Genomic DNA, 21,352 nt, shown 5'->3' on the forward strand with positions numbered 1-21,352 from the left:
AATAATAAAGGCAGCCGCTTGACATTGTTAAACCAAATGTCATAACTGCAAGCTTACATTCGGATTTGCCTCCATTTTTTTGCTGCGTAACACGAGAATGAACCTCATTGGTTCTTGCTGAAGCTCAAACGTGCTGCGTAACACGAGAATGAACCTCATTGGTTCTTTCTGAAGCTCAAACGTGCTGCGTAACACGAGAATGAACCTCATTGGTTCTTGCTGAAGCTCAAACGTGCTGCGTAACACGAGAATGAACCTCATTGGTTCTTGCTGAAGCTCAAACGTGCTGCGTAACACGAGAATGAACCTCATTGGTTCTTGCTGAAGCTCAAACGTGCTGCGTAACACGAGAATGAACCTCATTGGTTCTTGCTGAAGCTCAAACGTGCTGCGTAACACGAGAATGAACCTCATTGGTTCTTGCTGAAGCTCAAACGTGCTGCGTAACACGAGAATGAACCTCATTGGTTCTTTCTGAAGCTCAAACGTGCTGCGTAACACGAGAATGAACCTCATTGGTTCTTGCTGAAGCTCAAACGTGCTGCGTAACACGAGAATGAACCTCATTGGTTCTTGCTGAAGCTCAAACGTGCTGCGTAACATGAGAATGAACCTCATTGGTTCTTGTTGAAGCTCAAACGTGCTGCGTAACATGAGAATGAACCTCATTGGTTCTTACTGAAGCTCAAACGTGCTGCGTAACATGAGAATGAACCTCATTGGTTCTTGTTGAAGCTCAAACGTGCTGCGTAACATGAGAATGAACCTCATTGGTTCTTGTTGAAGCTCAAACGTGCTGCGTAACACGACAATGAACCTCATTGGTTCTTGTTGAAGCTCAAACGTGCTGCGTAACACGAGAATGAACCTCATTGGTTCTTGTTGAAGCTCAAACGTGCTGCGTAACACGAGAATGAACCTCATTGGTTCGTGTTGAAGCTCAAACGTGCTGCGTAACACGACAATGAACCTCATTGGTTCGTGTTGAAGCTCAAACGTGCTGCGTAACACGAGAATGAACCTCATTGGTTCTTGGTGAAGCTCAAACGTGCTGCGTAACACGAGAATGAACCTCATTGGTTCTTGTTGAAGCTCAAACGTGCTGCGTAACACGAGAATGAACCTCATTGGTTCTCGCAAGTCAAGTGAACATGCTTGATTGTCGATGAATTTTTGTGTGAATAAAAGCCTAAATTTAATCTGTTCAACATGTAAAGTGATCAAGTGTCCTCAGAAAATTTGGGCTAAACCACCCAATTTATTTGGATTAGTTTTAGGATCTCTTCATGATTTTTTTGAAGAGTCAAATTGGTGGTTGCGTGGACTGTCAATGGAGGGACAGAAATCTCTCAGATTTCATTGAAATATCTTCTTTTGTGTTCTGAATATAAAACGAAAGTCTTATGGGTTTGAAACGGCATGAGGGTGAGTAAATGATGACAGAATTTTCATTTTTGGATGAAATAACCCTAAAAAGCCAAATAGTTCCTACGCCCCTGTACAATAAACATTTAATCCAGAAGGAGTTAAGAGGATACCGTGTTAAATGCGAGAAATATGCACTCATGCACCCAATGGGCTCAAACTGCTCCCTTGGGTGCCTGATGGCTTCTACGACCAGGCCAAAGTTCACACCCCACCTCTGGGATATGGCTGCTCTGTTGAGTAAACTGTATTGAACCTTCTGACCTGCTGTGGGGTCTGAGGCTGAAGGATAGAAGCCAGTGTTGGCTGCCCTCCACAGGCTGGGAGGTCTGGCCTCTGCAGTGGTGAAGTCTTGCCGTCTGTTGGCGGTTCTTGTGCCTTGTGGGTAACCCATCCTGTTTGTTTAGCAATATCAAACCGTGGGTTTACAGAAAACCCATGGCAATGCTCAAATATTATTGCACACCTTCCCACGGACGAGAAAATCAAGTGAACTAGGCTATATTCTAACCAGGCAGAACAACATAGGTTTGGAATCATGCGAAGACAAGGGTGAGGGCAATCTTGCGGACGAGATTCTCTGTTCATGGAACCCATGTATTTTTGGCCTTACTGAGAGTCAGACTAAAATGAACCATTATGTTTCAACCTTATTTTAGACAGTGGGAATTTTCTATTGTGGTCGAGGGCCAAATTGCCCTATCCTGTGCATTATGCTTGACGGGCATCACACAATGAAAGTAATGCATCGATATGAAAGACCCATTTATGAAAATGATAAAACTTAATTTTAATTGTATTTTGTTTCGTATGTTTTTAATTGAAAAAATTGCTGGTAACACTTTATTTTGATGGTCCCTTTTGAACATTCTGTTGACTATAAGTAACTTTGCAACTACATGTCAACTAACTCTCATTAGAGTATTAGTAGACTGTGAGTTTATGTTTGCCAAATCTTTATTGTGATGCTCCTCCAACAGGCAATCTACTGACTATAAGTAACTTTGCAACTACATGTCAACTTATTCTATCCCTAACCCTACCAGTCTACTAATACGCTACTAACACTCTAGTGAGAGTTAGTAGAGATGTAGGTACAACGTTACTTATAGTAAACTGAATATGTTAAAGGCACCATCAAAATAAAGTGAAACCAGATTCTTTATCTGATAAAAACATGCTAAAATCTGTTTTGACATCTAGTTTAATTTATATACACACTTAGGGCCATTTCGAACCATTCAGGCTTTAGTAAGGAACTATTATTTCAATTAGTTAGTTAGCGGCGCAACCTATTGGTGAACATATTGAACTTCAACTTCAGGTTGTAGTGATTTTAGGTTGTTTCGGGAGGCATCAGGATTATTATCAGTAACTAAAACTAATCTATTAAATTGAGCTAAATTAGAGTGAAAATAAGCATTGGTATTACTCACTAGAAATAAATAAAAACTAAAACTGAAATAAAAAATAGTAATATTTAAAAATAAAATAAAAAACTACAAAAACATGACAATAGCACATGATCAAATTATAAACTATGAAAATAATATTAATAATGATAAAAAAAAACTAATTCAAAATACTACTAAAAACTGTATAGATAATACTAAAATAACACTGGGTTGCATTTTCTTAAATGCCAAATCATTTTTTCAGTCAATTTTGTTTAGTTTTGTTGTCATTTATTTATTTTCTGACAAATCTATTACAGAACAATCCATATAGTCTGCATACGTCTGCAGGTCTCTATAAAAAAAGAAAAAAAAAAAGAATAAAGTGATCAGGAATTCCGTACTGCTTTCTTTCATATATATATATATACAGTATATATATATATATATATAATTTATTTATTTTCAAAAAAGATACGCTATTTGCATACTTACATAGACACTGTGATGGAATAACTGTCATCCCATACAAGTGTGACTGCTGAATAGGGATGTAAGCAGTGTTTTTCCTAGTGATTTGATCTATCACCAGTATCCCATCTCTGTAAGGACATTCTCATCATGAATAAGGAAACCAGCCAGATCATGTTTATTCAAATCCATAGAGCTGCAATTAAGCATGTGTCAGGACTCACCTCTCCCAGTCAGTATAGTAAAAGTGGCTGTTATAGATGGCCAGGCTGAACGGATAGTCCAAAGCATCCTGGAACACACGTCTCTGAGTCCCATCTGGAGATATGCACTCCAGTTTCTTTGAGCCTGGGGATTTAGATTAATTTTCTCTTAATATTGTACTGCATATGATTGTAACAGTCATGTTCAGTGTTGGATTTGTTTTCACTCTTCTGGAGGCCAGAGTTCTTGACATTGTTTGTTTGTTGCAATGTTTCTAATTAGTTACATACCTATTTTTTGGGGGGTGTTGATCATCATTTACTGTGTAGATAAACCCATAGTTTTCTCAGTTCTGGGTTCGTTGTCGTCAATGTTAAATGTGTTGTTGCTTTATTAATTCTCCATGTTCATTAAAGTCTCTAGTTTCACGCTATTCATGCGTTTTGCTCTTGTTTGGGTTTAACTACACAGTACTTGTGACTATGCCATATAGCTGATAAAGTCAGCTATTATATTTTAAGAAGACTCATACCTGCATCTGCCCAGCACAGGTGATTTGTGGTGAAGTCCAGTGTCAAGGCATTGGGCAACATGAGACCCACTTGCACCAGGACTTTCCTCTTATGTCCCTCCAATGATGAGCTCTCTATTTTGGGAGCATCACGGTTCCAGTCAGTCCAATATAAGGTTCTGAGGAACACGTGCAGAAGATTAACACTTTCAAATAAAACAGGTAAGTGAATATATTGATGTTTATATATAATAATGTCAATGTACATTCTTTAATATACTAAATTTATCTACACTACCATTCAAAAATTTGGGTTCAGTGATATATAATTTGAAAGAAATTCAGCAAGGATGCATGAAATTGAACAAAAGTAACAGTAAATAATGTGTTTAGGTTACAAAAGATTTATGTCAAATAAATAGAAAATATCAACTGATGAGAAGACGAGGAACAGTCCAAGGCCAGGTGAGCTGCACCACACACACATGTTCCAGAATGTTACTGTCTTCAAAGATTTAAGTAGATGTATCCTTAACTTACAGGTTTATGAAGCAAACACAAGGACACCTGGAGACTGTAGAGAGATTTAAAGGAGATGAAGATGTGGAGACAATCACAGAGGTAAGTTTCATTGCAGAGAATAGTCCATCCAGTACATCAGATAGTCCAAGTTGTAGACCAGACATGATGAAGAGTGTGGTGCAGGCTTTAAAGGCCTTAAGGTTATGAATAAGCTAGTGTGTTCCAAAACAATGACAAAATTCGCAAATAGGAGGTATAAGCATTCAAAACTTACAGTCCCTTATTCCACTAAAATGGATCAAGGATTTTTAAGACATCACCGTGGACTTCAGCTTCTCATCACATCTTCTGTCCAATCAAATGCTCTCTAGAATCTAAAGCGAACCTAAAGAATCTAGAATCTAAAGCCCCCATGCTATAAATACCACCTGGCCAAAGTGACCGTTGACACGTCTTGGAGAAATATGGGCTGGAGGTGATTGTTCGGTGGCTCAAACGCTCAAGTTTTTTTTTCCGTTTTCCAACTGTACGTTGGTTAAGAATGAAATGGCTTGAATATATCCACACCTCTACCATTGAATCCAATGTATCGCCTTAGCTTCCTGTTTCAGTGGAAATTATGTCAACGCGTCATACAAACCTGTGCCTTCCAAGCAACTTCAGTGGGCGTTTAATGCCTTGGAGCTGATGAGGATGATTGATTGCAGTTGGCAGTGGAGTGTGTGCAGGTGGGAGCCATGAAGTATTATGGAAAATGAAGTTCTGAGGCGACAAGTGATTGTGACAGTACCCCCCCCCCCATCGCCGAGGGAGTGACCGAAACAGAATCGTACAAGGAGGGAGAATGTGTGCCACGGTGTCGGACGAGATGACCGAGCAGGGCGGTGCTGGCAAGATGGGGCAGGAATCCAAGAAAGAGCGGTCTCTAGGGCTATGATGAGCGAACCATGGATGTCAGAGCTCAAATCATTGGGGTTAGGAATGGCCTTCGAGCGCCCAGCAGATTGAGTTAAGGACTTATCAGCCTGAGCCATCTAGAGTTTCATGACAGAACTTTGTATATAAAAATGCGTAGACAGCAAATTAAGGATTTTGATCTCATCTCACTGACCCACTCTTAGCGTCCACTATGATGGATCTGGGATTGACCAAATCAGAATCAATCAGCACTTTTCTGTTCTTGCCATCCAGACCAGATGTCTCAATCCTGTCGTTCCCACTGTCCACCCAGAACAGCTTCCTGTGCACAGTGTCCACTGCAATTCCCTCTGGCTGGACCAAGCCTGGAATTTCAAAATGTATGATTATGGAATATGCGGGTCAGTTGCATAATCTGCTGAGACTAGTTTTACTATTTATTCATAAAGTATATATAAGTCTGAAAAGTAACAATGATTACCCCTTGCTTATTCAAGTTGGTCAGGCTAATTTTTAAGACTAGTGCCTATAGTCCCCAAAATAGATGGATGGATGGATGGATGGATAGATGGGTTGGTGGGTGGGTGGATGGATGGATAGATAGATACATGTATGTATAGATTCCTTATACAAGTTGGTCAGACTAATTTTTAAGACTAGTGGCTATAGTCCCCATAATGGATGGATGGATGGATGAATGGGTGGATGGATGGATGAATGGATGGATGGATGGATGGATGGATGGATGGATATATAGATGAATGGGTAGATGGATGGATATATGGATGGATGGATGGATGGGTTGGTGGGTGGGCAGATGGATGGATATATGGATGGATGGATGGATGGATGGATGGATGGATGGATGGATGGATGGATGGATGGATATATGTATGGATACGTAGATATATGTATGGATAGATATGTGGATGGGTGTGTGGGTGGGTAGATGGATGGATGGATGGATGGATATATGTATGGATAGATGTATGTATGGATGGATGGATGTGTTGGTGGGTGGGCAGATGGATGGATATATAGATGAGTGGGTGGGCAGATGGATGTATGGATGTATGGATAGATCTATGGATGTATGTATGTATGGATGGATGGATGTGTTGGTGGGTGGGCAGATGGATGGATATATAGATGGATGGATGGATATATGTATGGATAGATATATGGATGGGTGGTTGGGTGGGTAGATGGATGGATATATAGATGAGTGGGTGGGCAGATGGATGGATGGATGGATATATGTATGGATAGATGTATGTATGGATGGATGGATGTGTTGGTGGGTGGGCAGATGGATGGATATATAGATGAGTGGGTGGGCAGATGGATGGATGGATGGATGTATGGATAGATGTATGGATGGATGGATGTGTTGGTGGGTGGGCAGATGGATGGATATATAGATGGATGGATGGATGGATATATGTATGGATATATGGATGGATGGATGGATGGATGGATGGATAGATAACTAACCTTGGCTGATAATAATCTCTGGCTGAGACCCAAATACTAAGACCACTCTGTTAATGGTTTGTCGTCCAAAATCTGTCCAATATAACATGTTTTCCTGACAGTCATAGCCCATCCCAATCACAACAGAGTCCTGCAATAATATTCAAGTATTATTTTTCACAATTAATTAGAACAAGACTGCATTAGGTTTTGAATTTGGATATAATCACAAATTGTTGTTATGACTTATGAGGGTCTACCTTCAAGGCCAGTAAAACATTGGATTTCTCTTGAACTGGGTCTGTTTCATCAAGAGGAATGACTACAATCTGTGAGGCTCGTGCATAAAGGATAGCAGGCCCTGAAGGGGAGGAGCTTATGACAGGATACGTCAATGCATTATTCAATGGGGGGGCATCACCTGAGATACCTGACGGGTAAAAAGCAGAGACGTTATAATATGACAATCTAGGGCTACACGATTTGGCTCTATACTAACAACGCATTCTCACCCCAAGGCGTCACCTTTGACCATGCTTCAATATTTGACGTTTTAGGCGCCCTTTAGCGTCACTTACATGACGCGATCCTACAGCGTCATCTAACTGACGCTAAAGGAAAGCGTCAGTCAGAGGACGCGGTTAGGTTTAGGTGTGGGGTGGGGGTAGGGTACACGCGATCCTAGGGCGTCATCTAACTGACGCTAAAGGGCGCCTAAAGCGTCAGATATTGAAGCATGTCCAAATGCTTCCCAAGGCGTCAGTTAGGTGACGCCTTGGGAGTGAGAATGGGCTGATACTAATCTATAGAATATAAGGCCTTGTCTAGACTAATACATTTTTGTTTGAATATCGCTCTTCATATCACAGTCTTGTAAAGATGACAGAACATTTATTCAGGGCTGTTGCTAAAGGGAAGAAAGGTGGTGCTGATTCTAGGGGCCACGGTCATTTGTGGGGCCCCTGCTACTTGGTTTTGGTATTTTCAGCCTGATGAGTCCAAAATAACTTTATTACTCACAAGGGGGCTTTACATCATTGTAGGACCGGGTTCCAATAATTTCCACGCCTTGGTGGTCCACACACCAGCAGAAACTGCTGTTGCCGTAACATTGCACAGGCAGGAAATTTCCATGAGCGTCACACAGGGGCATGTAGTCTTGAGGGGACGGCTGACCCCTATAGTGACTCATGAGTGAAAGCTTCCAGCGCTCGCAAACAGTCTCCACACGGGGAACCAGGGCAGCTGAGTAAGACACAGTACACAGTGTCAATTTTACTGAGTAATGTCTCTTTTGGAAAACACTGAGACATTTTTCAGAAATTCTTTAAAATCTGTGACCATATATCTTGCCTCAATAGATGACTATGTGTGCGTTAATTACAGTTAGACCGTCCCATGAAGGATAATTATGTCATATATAGTTGGAACTGCATTCCACTCCCACAACACTCATGCAATTCAACAGTGAGGAGCAGGAAGTGTGTCCTTGTGTTTTAAATGCCTCGTATTTGGCAATATATTGCAAGTTGAAACCAAAGCATTCAAATATGTTTTTCATCATTGAAATGTCATTGTTTCATTGTCCCTTTAGGGGCTCTGTATCCAATAGATTTGATTCTTAAAAGAATAGAAAGTGCATTGGAACAGCATTTATTTGAAATAATTAACCTTTTACATTAATACTTTTATCCTTGAAATGATGCATCAAATTGATCAAAAGATAGTTAATAAATGTACATACAAAATATTTCTATTTCAAAATTGTCAGTTAGTTGCAGTTGTTCCCAAATTGTAATAACATTTCACAATATTATTATTATTTTTTTTTTTACTGTATACATATATGAATGCAGATTTGGTGAACATAAACTTCTTTCAAAATGTGTTTCCTAAACTTTTAAATACACTCACCTAAAGGATTTTTAGGAACACCTGTTCATTTCTCATTAATGCCATTATCTAATCAGCCAATCATTTGCATTTAGTGGTGTGGTCCTGAAGACAATCTCCTGAACTTCAAAACAGAATGTCAGAATGGGAAAGAAAGGTTATTTAAGCAATTTTGAGCGTGGCATGGTTGTTGGTGCCAGAACGGGCCGGTCTGAGTATTTCACAATCTGCTCAGTTACTGGGATTTTCACACACAACCATTTCTAGGGTTTACAAAGAATGGTGTGAAAAGGGAAAAACATCCAGTATGCGGCAGTCCTGTGGGCGAAAATGCCTTGTTGATGCTAAAGGTCAGAGGAGAATGGGCCGACTGATTCAAGCTGATAGAAGAGACACTTTGATTGAAATAACCACTCGTTACAACCGAGGTATGCAGCAAAGCATTTGTGAAGCCACAACACGCACAACCTTGAGGCGGATGGGCTACAACAGCAGAAGACCCCACCGGGTACCACTCATCTCCACTACAAATAGGAAAAAGAGGCTGCAATTTGCTAGAGCTCACCAAAATTGGGCAGTTGAAGACTGGAAAAATGTTGCCTGGTCTGATGAGTCTCGATTTCTATTGAGACATTCAGATGGAGTCAGAATTTGGCTCAAACAGAATGAGAACATGGATCCATTATGCCTTGTTACCACTGTGCAGGCTGGTGGTGGTGGTGTAATGGTGTGGGGGATGTTTTCTTGGCACACTTTAGACCCCTTAGTGCCAATTGGGCATCGTTTAAATGCCACGGCCTACCTGAGCATTGTTTCTGACCATGTCCATCCCTTTATGGCCACCATGTACCCATCCTCTGGTGGCTAATTCCAGCAGGATAATGCATCATGTCACAAAGCTTGAATCATTTCAAATTGGTTTCTGGAACATGACAATGAGTTCACTGTCCTAAAATGACCCCCTCAGTCACCAGATCTCAACCCAATAGAGCATCTTTGGGATGTGGTGGAACGGGAGCTTCGTGCCCTGGATGTACATCCCACAAATCTCCATCAACTGCAAGATGCTATCCTATCAATACGGGTCAAAATTTCTAAAGAATGCTTTCAGCACCTTGTTAAATCAATGCCATGTAGAATTAAGGCATTCTGAAGGTGAGAAGGGATCAAACACAGTATTAGTATGGTGTTCCTAATAATCCTTTAGGTGAGTGTGTATATATCCTGAAATATAAACCTGATCCTATCAGACCGTGAGGGGATGAAACTACAAATCCATACCTGGCTGATCACACTTGGCATGTACTGTGCCAGGCATTGTCCTGGTGCCCACTCTCTCCTGACCTCTTCTGTCCACACACCAGCAGTGTCCAGTGGTGCCCAGGCACTGCAGGGGTTTGTACTGCCCTTTCTCATCACACTGAGGAACGAAGGCTTCCAGGCCACGGTACATGCGTAGACTCTCTTGCAGACTGTCTCGGTGTTGCTGGCACACAGTTAATGAGGGTTTGGGCTTCTCTAGTGTAGAAATAAACATAGGACCAAAGAACATTTATGGGTATTCAGTACATGCAGCGATGTGGTTAATCTAAGTCCTGGAACAAAAGATGTGGTTCCAGGAACTTGTTCTAGTTGTTTTCAACCACATCCTGAGTGATTAAACGATGCATTTGTGTTCGATTGGTTTATAATGCGACAATGTAGGCTACATGATATTTGACTTGATTTGTTTGCTGGATGACTTCTGTGTTATAAGCAAAGAGAACAGTCTTGTTACTGAGCTGATGGGTGGAAGCATTGTGTGTTCTTGATAAATGTGTGGTTTACGTGGTGGCTGGCAGAGGAAGCCGTCGCCCTTGTATTCAGGCCAACACTGGCAGTGGAACGAGCCCTGGGTGTTGGAGCAGGAAGCGAACGGATGACAGAGCTGCAGAAAACACTCGTTGATATCTGCAAAAGAAGAGAGTGATGGGCCTCCTCTGAAATAAGATGGTTGAATGTGCACCACATGTGCGGTTATATAAATTACACTTGCAATTCAAAAGAGTCAATGGTCCTCAATAATGAAAAAGGATTAAGAAATTCAATCCAATGGAAAAATGTACGTAAGAATTGTTTTATGAATGATCATGATTCATGAATCACTTTAAATCATTAAAACAGTTCTTACTCTTGCAGGCTGTGGTTTCACTTTATTTTGATGGTCACATTCTGTTGACTAGAAGTAACGTTGCACCTACATCTCTACTATCTCTCATTAAAGTGTTAGAAAAGCATTAGTAGACTGGTAGGGTTAGGGTTAGAATAAGTTGACATGTAGTTGCAAAGTTCATTATAGTTGGTAGAATGTTTGTTGTGGAGAATCACAATAAAGAGTTAACAGCCATTAAGCAAACAGTCTACTAATACTCTAATGAGAGTTAGTTGACATGTAGTTGCAAAGTTCCTCATAGTCAACCCAATGTCCATCAAAATAAAGTGTTACCCAGGCTGCCAGTCTTTATATAAATGGCACAAATCATTACACCAGTAGGTGGCGACTCTCCCTTTAAGTGAGTCATTGAATCATTTACTCAAATGATTTGTTCAAAAATGCAGATTCATTCAAAAATACAAACAACACTGCTGTGTTTTGCTTGGAGATGCCCATGGCTGATTCTGCTTTGGCTTAGTTGGAATCAATTTTCATTGTCGGTCCAAAAATATTGTGTCTAAAACATGGGATGCGCAATATTAACTTGCATGGATCTGCGCTTTAAATTTCCACCTGAAACCGTGAACTACACGAGTCAAAACAAAGATATTTAAGGCTGTGTTTAGACAACCAGCACAAATCTATTTTTTTGAATCAGATTTTATCCTAGCCTGGGAAAACCCAGACAACTTCTAGCAAATTTAGATTTGCTCTGAAAGTTAGTCTGCCAAAGACTAAAAAAAAAAGCCCATTTTCAATCCGACGAAATCGAGGCACCCATCAGAAACGTTGGGGCGGGCTTTACAAGATGATGACAGCCATGCGATTTTGAAGCAGATTTTGTAGCTTACATTACAAAGATGGATGCCGTCGAACATCACTCGTTCGAATCAGCTATCGCGTCTGTTTTAAGCGATTTGAACGTGTCCTTTTTGTTAAAAACCGAGCAAAGAACAACACTCGGAGAAACTGCATACGTCATCTCCTTCATCGCTCTGCTTGGTTTGTCCCTCTGGAAATGATTTGTCTATGACGCTTTGACGCATAACTCAGTTACAACTGAGAATGGTCTGGTTTTAACAAGGCTAATTTTATCCAGATGGGTTTTCAAAAGTCTGGGCAACCCCCTAAAAAAACAACAACAACAACAACAACAACGTTTTTTCCAAATCTGATTCAAACCACATTTGGAGCTGGTTTGAAGTATGATTGGAATCAGATTTTTACAGATGCGTCTCTGCCTGGATGATCTCAAATCAAATTTCAAATTGTCTTTTGTATCACTCTTAATGCGACCCACAACCCCGAAACTCTCATACACACTTTACAAAACGCAGAACACTTACCTACACACACATGCAAATCGAGGTCAAACTCATAGCCAGGTTCACAGTGGCAGTGATGTCCACCCGGCATGTTCACACACTCAGAGTGAGGACCACAGGAACTGAGCCCATCAGCACACTCATCTACATCTGGATCACAGATTCAAAACCCAAGAGAGCCATTCAGCACTTTAACTAAGGCAGTCATTTATTAATGGCATCGGAAGATGACATAGTCTCTAAGGGAATTGGAGATTAAGCAGTTGGCTTAATGTCAAAATACTGTATAATAAAGATGAACACTGAAAGATCTGTACCATAGCAGTTGCGTCCATCCCCCTGAAAGCCCATGGCACATTGACAGTGGAACTGAATGCCGTCCCCTGGCAGACAGAGGGCCATGGGGTCACAATGGTGCTTCCCAGTTGAACAGGGGTTCAACTCCACAAGTCCAGGGAGCTCACCTGATAACATAAAGAAATCCTCAACAAGATCCAAAATTATGTGAAATACAACTAAGAATGACCCTCATTGTAGAATGGCTTGGTTAATAGTATGTTCTAACCTCCTACAGGTCCCACTTGGTTGATTATGGCATATCTAAGGGTGGTTCCTTCTGTGAACGTGACCATCAGATGCTCCACATTCACCTGCTGAAAGTCCGGTAAGGTCCATGGGCCATGCTCACAGTTACGAAAACTTATATTTTGGTGTAGCCGGTAAGAGAACGTCTCGGATCCACCGTTTTCTGACACCACCATGTACTCGTGCAGTGATGATGATGTCACAACTGAGCCAGAAACAAAATACATAACCCATAATGCTCAAAGAACACATATTAAAGCACTAACTTTAGACTCGAGTGGCTTATTGCTTTTAAAACAAAAGAGTTACATTTGTTAATTATTAATCATTATTGGAATAAACAATTCTTCAGGTAATTAATCAAAATTCTGACATATACAAATTTGGAATGATGGCATCTTAAGTCATGATTATGAAATAAAATGTCAAAATTAGGAGACTTAGACTTAGACTTAGAAAGTCATAATTGACTTTTCTGAATTTACATTATTTGTAATTGTTTTTTTCTCTCGTAATGTCTACATTTATGTGATAATTAGGACTTTTTATCTCAAAATTATGACTTAATGTGTCATTATTTCCAATTTATGAGATAAAGTCATAATTAAGACACAGAAAGTTGAAATGATGAGATGCATCAAAATTGACTTTTTCCAAATTTAATTGTTTGTTACAATTTTGACATTTCATAATTTCACCTTAACGTCATGATTATGACTTTTTATATCATAATTTTGACTTTTTATATCACAATGTCTTGGCATGTCATAATTTCACATTTCAGTTTTCTGTGAGTGTTGGAATTATGACTTAACTTCCCTGATCATGATTTTTTTTCTTATGTGTCAGAAATGGGCTTCAAAACTCCCAACACTATCTCACGACCAATTCATACGAATTTGACGAATGATTAAAAAGTGTCTAATTCATACTAATTCGTACAACCTCACACGTACAAATTTGTACGATTTGTCTAAACCCACGTGATGGTTAGGTTTAGGGGTGCGGTAAGGGGTAGGTCATTCGTATGAATTCATACGAGTTGGCCAATTCGTAAAATATGTACAATTTAGCAAAATCATACTAATTTGTACAAGTGAGGTCGTATGAATTGTTACGATTTAGCCACTTTTTAATCATTTGTTGAATTCGTACGACTTGGTCGTGAGATCGGGTTGATACTCCCTATATCTGTTTTAAACTGGTTTTTAAGTGAATTTGCAGGTTTGGAGTTTTTTTTTTTGTGGCGCACAAATTTACAAAGTGATCGACAATATGGTGTCTAAAACGTATGTTAGAATAAACACTTTTTTGTTGAACTGTTTGTTTAAAAGCAAAATCACACTCAAAATCATGTGGAATTACTGAACCCTAGTCATACCCTCCAAGATTGCGTATAAGAATTACCTGATTGGTTGTATTGGTAGGTCTCTTTATATGGCAGAATTTGAACTTTAGCACCACTGGGAATGGTAGGTAAATGTCCACTGATCGTCATGTTAAATGTCAAGTGGTTGAATGAATCCAATCCTTTAGCCTCTTGAATAATGGTAACACGCTGGCCTTGTGGACTGAAAACCAGTTCTGCCCAATGAAAAAACTCAGCACCTGAAGAAAATGTGTCTTTCTTCATGAGAGTGACATGATAACTGTAAAAATATAATGTAATGAAGCTTCAGATTAACAATAATACCAGTTATACTGAAGCCATTTGGATGGTTTTGGAGCTCAAGAGCAAACAGCCAGCCAAATATGGAGGCCAGCGGGCTCACAACCATCAGAGCCCAACCTGCCTGAGCTGGGATTGGACTGATGGAGATGTACACGCGTCCTTCTCCCACCACAGCAAAGCCATGGAGGTCCACATTGTTTAGCTGAGCTTTAATGTCTCCAACAGAAACACTTCCACTCAGCTTTCCACTTAAAGGCTGAGAAATACCTGTAAAAAAAGTTTTAATTTGGGTTGTATACGATCATATCATAGTAGAAATGATATGAAAAGAAGATACTAAACTACAAAAGCTCACCCATGGGTAAACAATGTCTGCCACTCCCATAGTAACCAGAACGGCAATGACAGCATGGACCAGTTGCATAGTCTGTGCAGTAAGCATCCTGGGAGCAGAATTTCAAGTGAACGCCACACATTTTGGTTCCATTATGTGAACTAGCATGTAGTTCTTGGTTTGGTTTTAATGGATTTTGAACAAATGAACCGGGGGTGTCCATTTGGGCCTCAGAAGTAGATTTATCTGCAGCTGTGTTTGATTCGTCTGTAATGTAGAAGTCTTCCTCTGTGGTGTTGCGCAAGCTACCAAAACCCATAGAACCAGACTTGGAGACTGAAGCAGGAACTACCTTCTGGAATGGGAAGCGTCTGGTTCCGATGTGGAAAATCCATATTCCATTTAACCCGGTGTTCCCTTCCCTGAGAGTTGCATATAATTTACCATATGGTTCAGTTACTGTAGTTGTTTGCATTTCTTTTTTAGTTATTTATGGTAACACCAGCTGGGAGTAGCAGTTCTGGCTTATGTGTCATAATTACCATAGTCTCTAGATGACAACACATAACGTTTTATTCGGAGCTGTTCACGTCCTCGGACTGGGACTATGCATTTCTTATTTATCAACACCTAAAATTAATCTGTAGCGGTCATATGAGCTTTTAGAAAACTCCTACCTTACAAGCTGTAATTACAAGCTCTATGAGGACGCTTTTGTTGAAATCATGTAATTGCGGTAATTACAATATGGCGTAATCCCTCCATTGAAAATGAATGTACGGTATACTAGAACAAGAAGAGGATACAACGCTGAATAAAGTCGTCGTTTTTGTTATTTTTGGATCAAAATGTATTTTCGATGCTTCAAAACATTCTAACTAACCCACTGATGTCACATGGACTACTTTGAGGATGTCTTTATTTCTAGGACAAGGACAGTATACCGTAAATTGATTTTCAATGGAGGGCCAGAAAACTTGCGGACTAAATCTAAAATATCTTGAACTGTGTTCTGAAGATGAGCGGAGGTCTTACGGGCTTGGAACGACGTGAGGGTGAGTCATTAATGAGACAGTTTTCATTTCAGTTTTAACTAACCTTTTAATTGGCTCCATAAGCGTAATCAAACATAAAAATGACATGGCTACAAATAAGAGTTTTTGATATTAAGCAGACTGTTTTGTACAGCTATATTACCATGGAAGTTGGGTGTACTGTTAAAAATACATAAACTTAAAATTAAGAGGGAGAGTAGAGCCAATTCAAAAGAAAACATTGTAAATTTGAGAGCGTGCATCTAGTTTTTTTGTGAAAACGAACTCCTTTAACCTCTTAACTGTCACCCCCCCCCCCCTTTTGAATAGACACGGAAATGCACATTTCGAACTTAAATGTTTGAGTTTATGGAAATGTACAATGTAAAAAAATAATTATTCATATTTTATATAAAATATGTATTTTCAAAACCTGGGCTACTCCAAAACTGCAGAAAATTAAAGCCAAAAATCTGAACAAGCTGTGTTTAAAATTTTTGGTTGATATCTCAAAAAATTAGCTTTCAGTAAGATTTTGTTTGAGCGCAGTACCAAACTTTTTCACTAGGGCACAACCAGACTCCATTTCCATATGTGTTTTGAATGATCTGAACCATTATTTCCACAATTTTCATACAATTTACGAAGTAGAGATCCTATTCAGAAGTAGTATGGGAAGTTTGGCAGATTCTGATATGAATTTTAACCTCTAAGAAACGCATACAAAGAATGTATTAGTAAATGTTAAAATGAACATTAATTAAGTTAAATAATTCTGTAGATGTATTTTTCATTGTTATAGTTCATGTTAATTGCTTTAAAAGAGTTAACATGTAAATATATATATAAGTAAAGCATTTACAACATTTATCACTCTAGGATAATGTTAATAACGACTATTATTGTTACATTTATTGTAGTAAATAACATAGTGTCCATAATGAAGAAAAGTATACATATTTAGTTTAAAATAGAATCGGTTAGTTTAAAATGGAAAAAAAAAATGGTTATAATTCGTACGAATTTTACGAGGTGGCTAATTCGTAACAATTCATACGACCTCACTCGTACAAATTAGTACGATTTTGCTAAATGTACATATTTTACGAATTGGCCAATTCGTATGAATTCGTACAAATGACCTACCCCTGACCCCGGCCCTAAACCTAACCATCACGTGGGTTTAGACAAATCGTATGAATCCTCACTCGTACGAATTAGTACGAATTAGCCACTTTTTAATCACTCGTACGAATTCGTACGAATTGGTCGTGAGATAGGCTAGGCATTTCACAACCTGAAGTAACTATAATTGTCATGCTTAAATAATTTTACTTAGATGTTTTATCATGTTGTTTTGTTTTAATGTATTATGAGTTCAAATGAATTAACAATAAGCAAAAATTAATAAACCTATAATTCATCATTAAATTAATTCCATTAATTCACCATGCCAATGAATTAGAGATTACTGAAATGGATAAAAGAATAAAAAAAGACTCCTGCACTCACGTATGGAGGTTATTGGCTGTCTCATCAGATCCAATCAGACTGTAGAACAGCTCTTCTGTGGTAGACGTATCACCTCTACAAAAACCAACCTGAAGTTTAGCGTGTTCTTTTGACATGTTAGAATAATTGGGACTGATATTTAGTATCTGCTGCTCATCCTCGGGATACAGGAACAAGGCATACGTATCTGATTCATTACCAGCCAACACAACCTGGAAACTGGTTACCTGCATGCAGGTCAGAACAACATAGTTAATATTAATAATAATAGCATTACAAAATCAACATTTTTGAAACATTAGGTTAAAATGCGGTAACACTTTATTTTACCGTTTCCTTGTTACACATGTTACCGTAGTAATAACTATTAATGATGCATACTTACAGGCAACCAACCCTAAACTAAACCCCAGATCCTAACTTTAGGTAACATGTGTAGTTAATTATTATTACACAGTAGGTAATTGGTAATTACACTGTAACATGGACACATTCAAATAAAGGGTTACACTTTATCAGTGTAATTATATGTTTAAGTACTGAGTAATAATAATTATCTACATGTACCAACTATAAGGTTAGGGCAGGATTAGGTTTTGGTTGAGGGTTAATTACATGTAATTATACATAATTTACTGTTATTACTACGGTAAGTACGTATAGTGTAATATAAAGTGTTACCAAATAAAGTGTAACAGAAAAGTCATGATGAAGGAATATAAAAGAATGTTACACATGGTGACTGGAGTAGCCTGTCCTCTTCACATGCAACGTTGTCCCATGTGGCGATGACCGTGTGGCTGGACTTAAATGTAGAACCGGTGAAACCACGCTGCACCATTTCGGAAGCCCGGTTTAATACATCCAATGATTCCTCCACACGGTAAAACACAGATCCTTTCCCATGTCCCGAACTAATGTCTGTCAGGAAAGGTGCAATGGCCGAGAAGCTCAGAGGAAACTTGGATCTTAAAAACTGACTCTCTTCAGGAGGACGCTGAATGGGACAAGAAGCCATTCGTGGCAACCTGAGGAATGGAGAAGATCCATGTGTGATGACTCAGGACTTTTGCATTTTTATATTTTTGCTTTTATGACAACAATAGCAATTCAATTAAATGTTAAACTTAAGACTCCACATGCTCAATAGATCTAGTTGCATATGCAAAATTCATGCTAAAATAATGGGTAAATTAAAGCTTTATTTGTTTTCATTGTAAAGACAATGAAAACAAATATTGTGTCTTACATAAAGGACGTTGAACTGCACGTTGTAGAAATGCAATGGCTTTTTTAGCTTCAGGGCTTCAGACAGTTCATCATCACCTTCTTGAAGAACTGAATCGCCTTTAGATAATCCGAAAGGGAAAAGTGCGTCCTTTTGAATCGCATTCGTGAAATAAACATTTGTAAAAAGTAAAGCAAATGCCCAGCTGTTCTTCATTTCGAGACGAAGCAGCTTCGATCTGGAGCACTTAAATATAATTGTCCCAGAAGAAGTTCATGAGATGTGACTGTGCGGTGATTTAAAATGAAAGGATGCCTCAACCACAAACCACATATGGGAGGGTTTTAGCAGCCGAGTGAAAAATCATCATCCAATATAAAGAATAAAGAGGTTTATTGCACTCACTTGGAGAGTAGAAAATGATTTTTGCAAACAAACACCTGCTGTAAGAAATGTGTATTTTAAGTATCGTTGTTTTCGTAATTACTTTTTACAGAAATGAGGATAACTTTCAAAAACGTTATCTAATTCTCTGAACCCTTATTGTATTGGCTTAAAATAAGAGTTGGACAAAAAAAAACTAAACAATAGACGGCAATGGGAACTGAAACTGTTTGGTTACCGACATTCTTCAAAATATCTTCTTCAACAGAGGAAATAAACAGGAACGACATGAGGGTGAGTAAATGATGACTATTTTATTACATTTTTTGGTGAACTACCCTTCAAATGTACAAAGCTTTAATACAATTACAGTTTCATTTAAACAAGAAAATAGTGACCCAGTCCCAGAAGTTCACTATACAATATACTTTATTTTACTTTTTTTTTTTTTTAAAAAGACTTTTGCTGATAATTTACTCACCCCCATGTCATCCAAGATATCCATGTCATTCTTTCTTCAGTCGAAAAGAAATTAAGGTTTTTGATGAAAACATTCCAGGATTTTCTCCATATAATGGATTTCAATGGTAACCAAATGGTTCAAGGTCCAAAAGACAGTTTCAGTGCAAACTGTTCAAAGGGCTTTAAACGATTCCAGACGATGAATACGGGTCTTATCATGCAAAACAATCGCTCATTTAATAAAAAAGCAAAAAACAAAAAAAAAAACAAAGTTTAAGTTTTATAAAAATCAAATGGTCGACTTGCTCTGTTCTTTGATGCGCGTTCGTGACTTCCCTGTTCGAACTCGTTCATCAAAATGAATAAATCTCTTTTCGTGTCATTTGGTTCATTCAACGACCGAAATGAACGAGTTGACTCTGGAAAAGATTTGTTCATTTTGATGAACGAGTTCGAACAGGAGAGTCCCGAACGCTCATCACAGAACCGAGCAAGGCGACCATTTGAGCTTAAAAAACTTAAACTTTGTTATTTATTTATTAAATGAGCGATCGTTTCACTTGATAAGACCCTTATTCATCGTCTGGAATCGTTTAAAGCCCTTTGAATATTTTGCATTCCTATTGAAGTCCATTATATGGAGAAAAATGCTGGAATGTTTTCATCAAAAACCTTAATTTCTTTTCGACTGAAGAAAGAAAGACAGATATCTTGGATGATATGGGGGAGAATAAATTATAAGCAAAAGTGTTTTCTTTTTTTTTTTTTTTTAAGTGAACTACTCCTTTAATAAATATAAATTATACAGTTACTGAAAGACAACATTGTTCTGCATTTGCATCAGTTACTGCTCTTGAACTCTCTGGATACTGTATGTAGAGCCCATGTAATTGTTCTACCAATATTTTGGATTTTTTTTGCTGGAGGAATCTGCATGACTTGACTAGTGGTATTTAAGGTGCAAAGAACATGTCGTTGTCAAGGCTCTTGTCTGTTTGAGTGGGTGAGATGTTTTTCTGTTGAAATGACAATGGGTGGAACTTGCCTAGAATGAACAGCTTTGTTTTCAATCTTCATTCATCATTTCATCTTCTTTCAATCATCATTTTTGACTTATTCATCTAGACAGAAATGCTGTGAAACCTGTTTGTCAAAGTGTAGAAGTAGAGATTTAACTGAGTATCATCTGCATGAAAATGATAAAGTCATTAGATTTGACAACTTTGCTTGTGATTATATGTAAAGGGAGATTAAAAATGGTCCTAGTACTGATCCCTGTGGAACTCCAATTGACACATGACAATATACCATGAGTGCTCCATGAGCACACTTAATGATGTCATAATGAAAGTTATATAGTGGTTCCCATTTTAATTTTTATAATCATTTTCTTTGTATTTTTTTATACACTATTTAAACCATTTTAAGCAGGAGGGCTGTTCAACACATTATTTTGTTTTGACATACAAAATTGAAAAGTTTTCCTCACCTCCACGTTTTAAACTTACTGCGTAATGAGTAATGATGACGACTCTCCTAAAACTTGTGTGCATCTCAGATATTGCCCATTGGGAGGCGTCTTGATGCAGTAAAGATGGTAAACCAAGATTTTATCCATTAACTCTACACAAATTTAAACATAAATAGCATGTAATTTGCAAATACATAACATGTAATGCCATTTAATTTAAAGTGCATTTAACCCATTTATACTGTTCTCGAAACACATTTTACCTGTTTTCAAGCACGTTACCATATTCTAAATGTGTTCTGCAAAACTCTGCACAAAAATGACTTTATTTTGCATTTTG

At 38.5% G+C, this 21,352-nt stretch overlaps 1 protein-coding gene and 1 long non-coding RNA gene across 2 annotated transcripts; one reads left to right on the forward strand and one right to left on the reverse strand.

The window, feature by feature from the left end:
- Positions 1–3,045: 3,045 nt before the first annotated feature.
- nid2b (nidogen 2b (osteonidogen)) lies at positions 3,046–18,488 on the reverse strand. The gene is made up of 18 exons (XM_089118491.1): positions 18,201–18,488; positions 17,468–17,694; positions 14,943–15,343; positions 14,609–14,854; positions 14,323–14,523; positions 12,896–13,120; positions 12,648–12,794; positions 12,352–12,480; positions 10,639–10,761; positions 10,093–10,329; positions 7,939–8,163; positions 7,179–7,348; positions 6,940–7,069; positions 5,639–5,810; positions 4,027–4,184; positions 3,515–3,638; positions 3,315–3,421; positions 3,046–3,174 (listed from the first exon to the last, which is right to left on the reverse strand). Coding segments are annotated over exons 1-18 (3,309 nt in total). The 5' UTR covers positions 18,486–18,488; the 3' UTR covers positions 3,046–3,172.
- On the forward strand, positions 4,179–13,036 carry LOC148976828 (uncharacterized). Its single transcript, XR_016145997.1, has 3 exons — positions 4,179–4,470; positions 4,548–4,626; positions 12,905–13,036. It is a non-coding gene; the product is annotated as an uncharacterized LOC148976828 (long non-coding RNA).
- Positions 18,489–21,352: the final 2,864 nt, after the last annotated feature.

The sequence above is a fragment of the Pimephales promelas genome, chromosome 13 (assembly GCF_988280905.1).
Source record: "Pimephales promelas chromosome 13, fPimPro1.hap1.1, whole genome shotgun sequence".
Lineage (NCBI taxonomy): Eukaryota > Metazoa > Chordata > Actinopteri > Cypriniformes > Leuciscidae > Pimephales > Pimephales promelas.

What these genes read in the sequence shown, in the direction of transcription:
- nid2b (XM_089118491.1), bottom strand. Translation starts at nt 18,485, where the DNA reads ATGGCTTCTTGTCCCATTCAGCGTCCTCCTGAAGAGAGTCAGTTTTTA. An exon ending in ATGTTTTACTGGCCTTGAAG is followed by an intron (nt 7,070 to 7,178) that starts GTAGACCCTCAT and finishes ATATTATTGCAG; the next exon opens with GACTCTGTTGTGATTGGGAT. An exon ending in CCTGTGCTGGGCAGATGCAG is followed by an intron (nt 3,639 to 4,026) that starts GTATGAGTCTTC and finishes CTAAATCCCCAG; the next exon opens with GCTCAAAGAAACTGGAGTGC.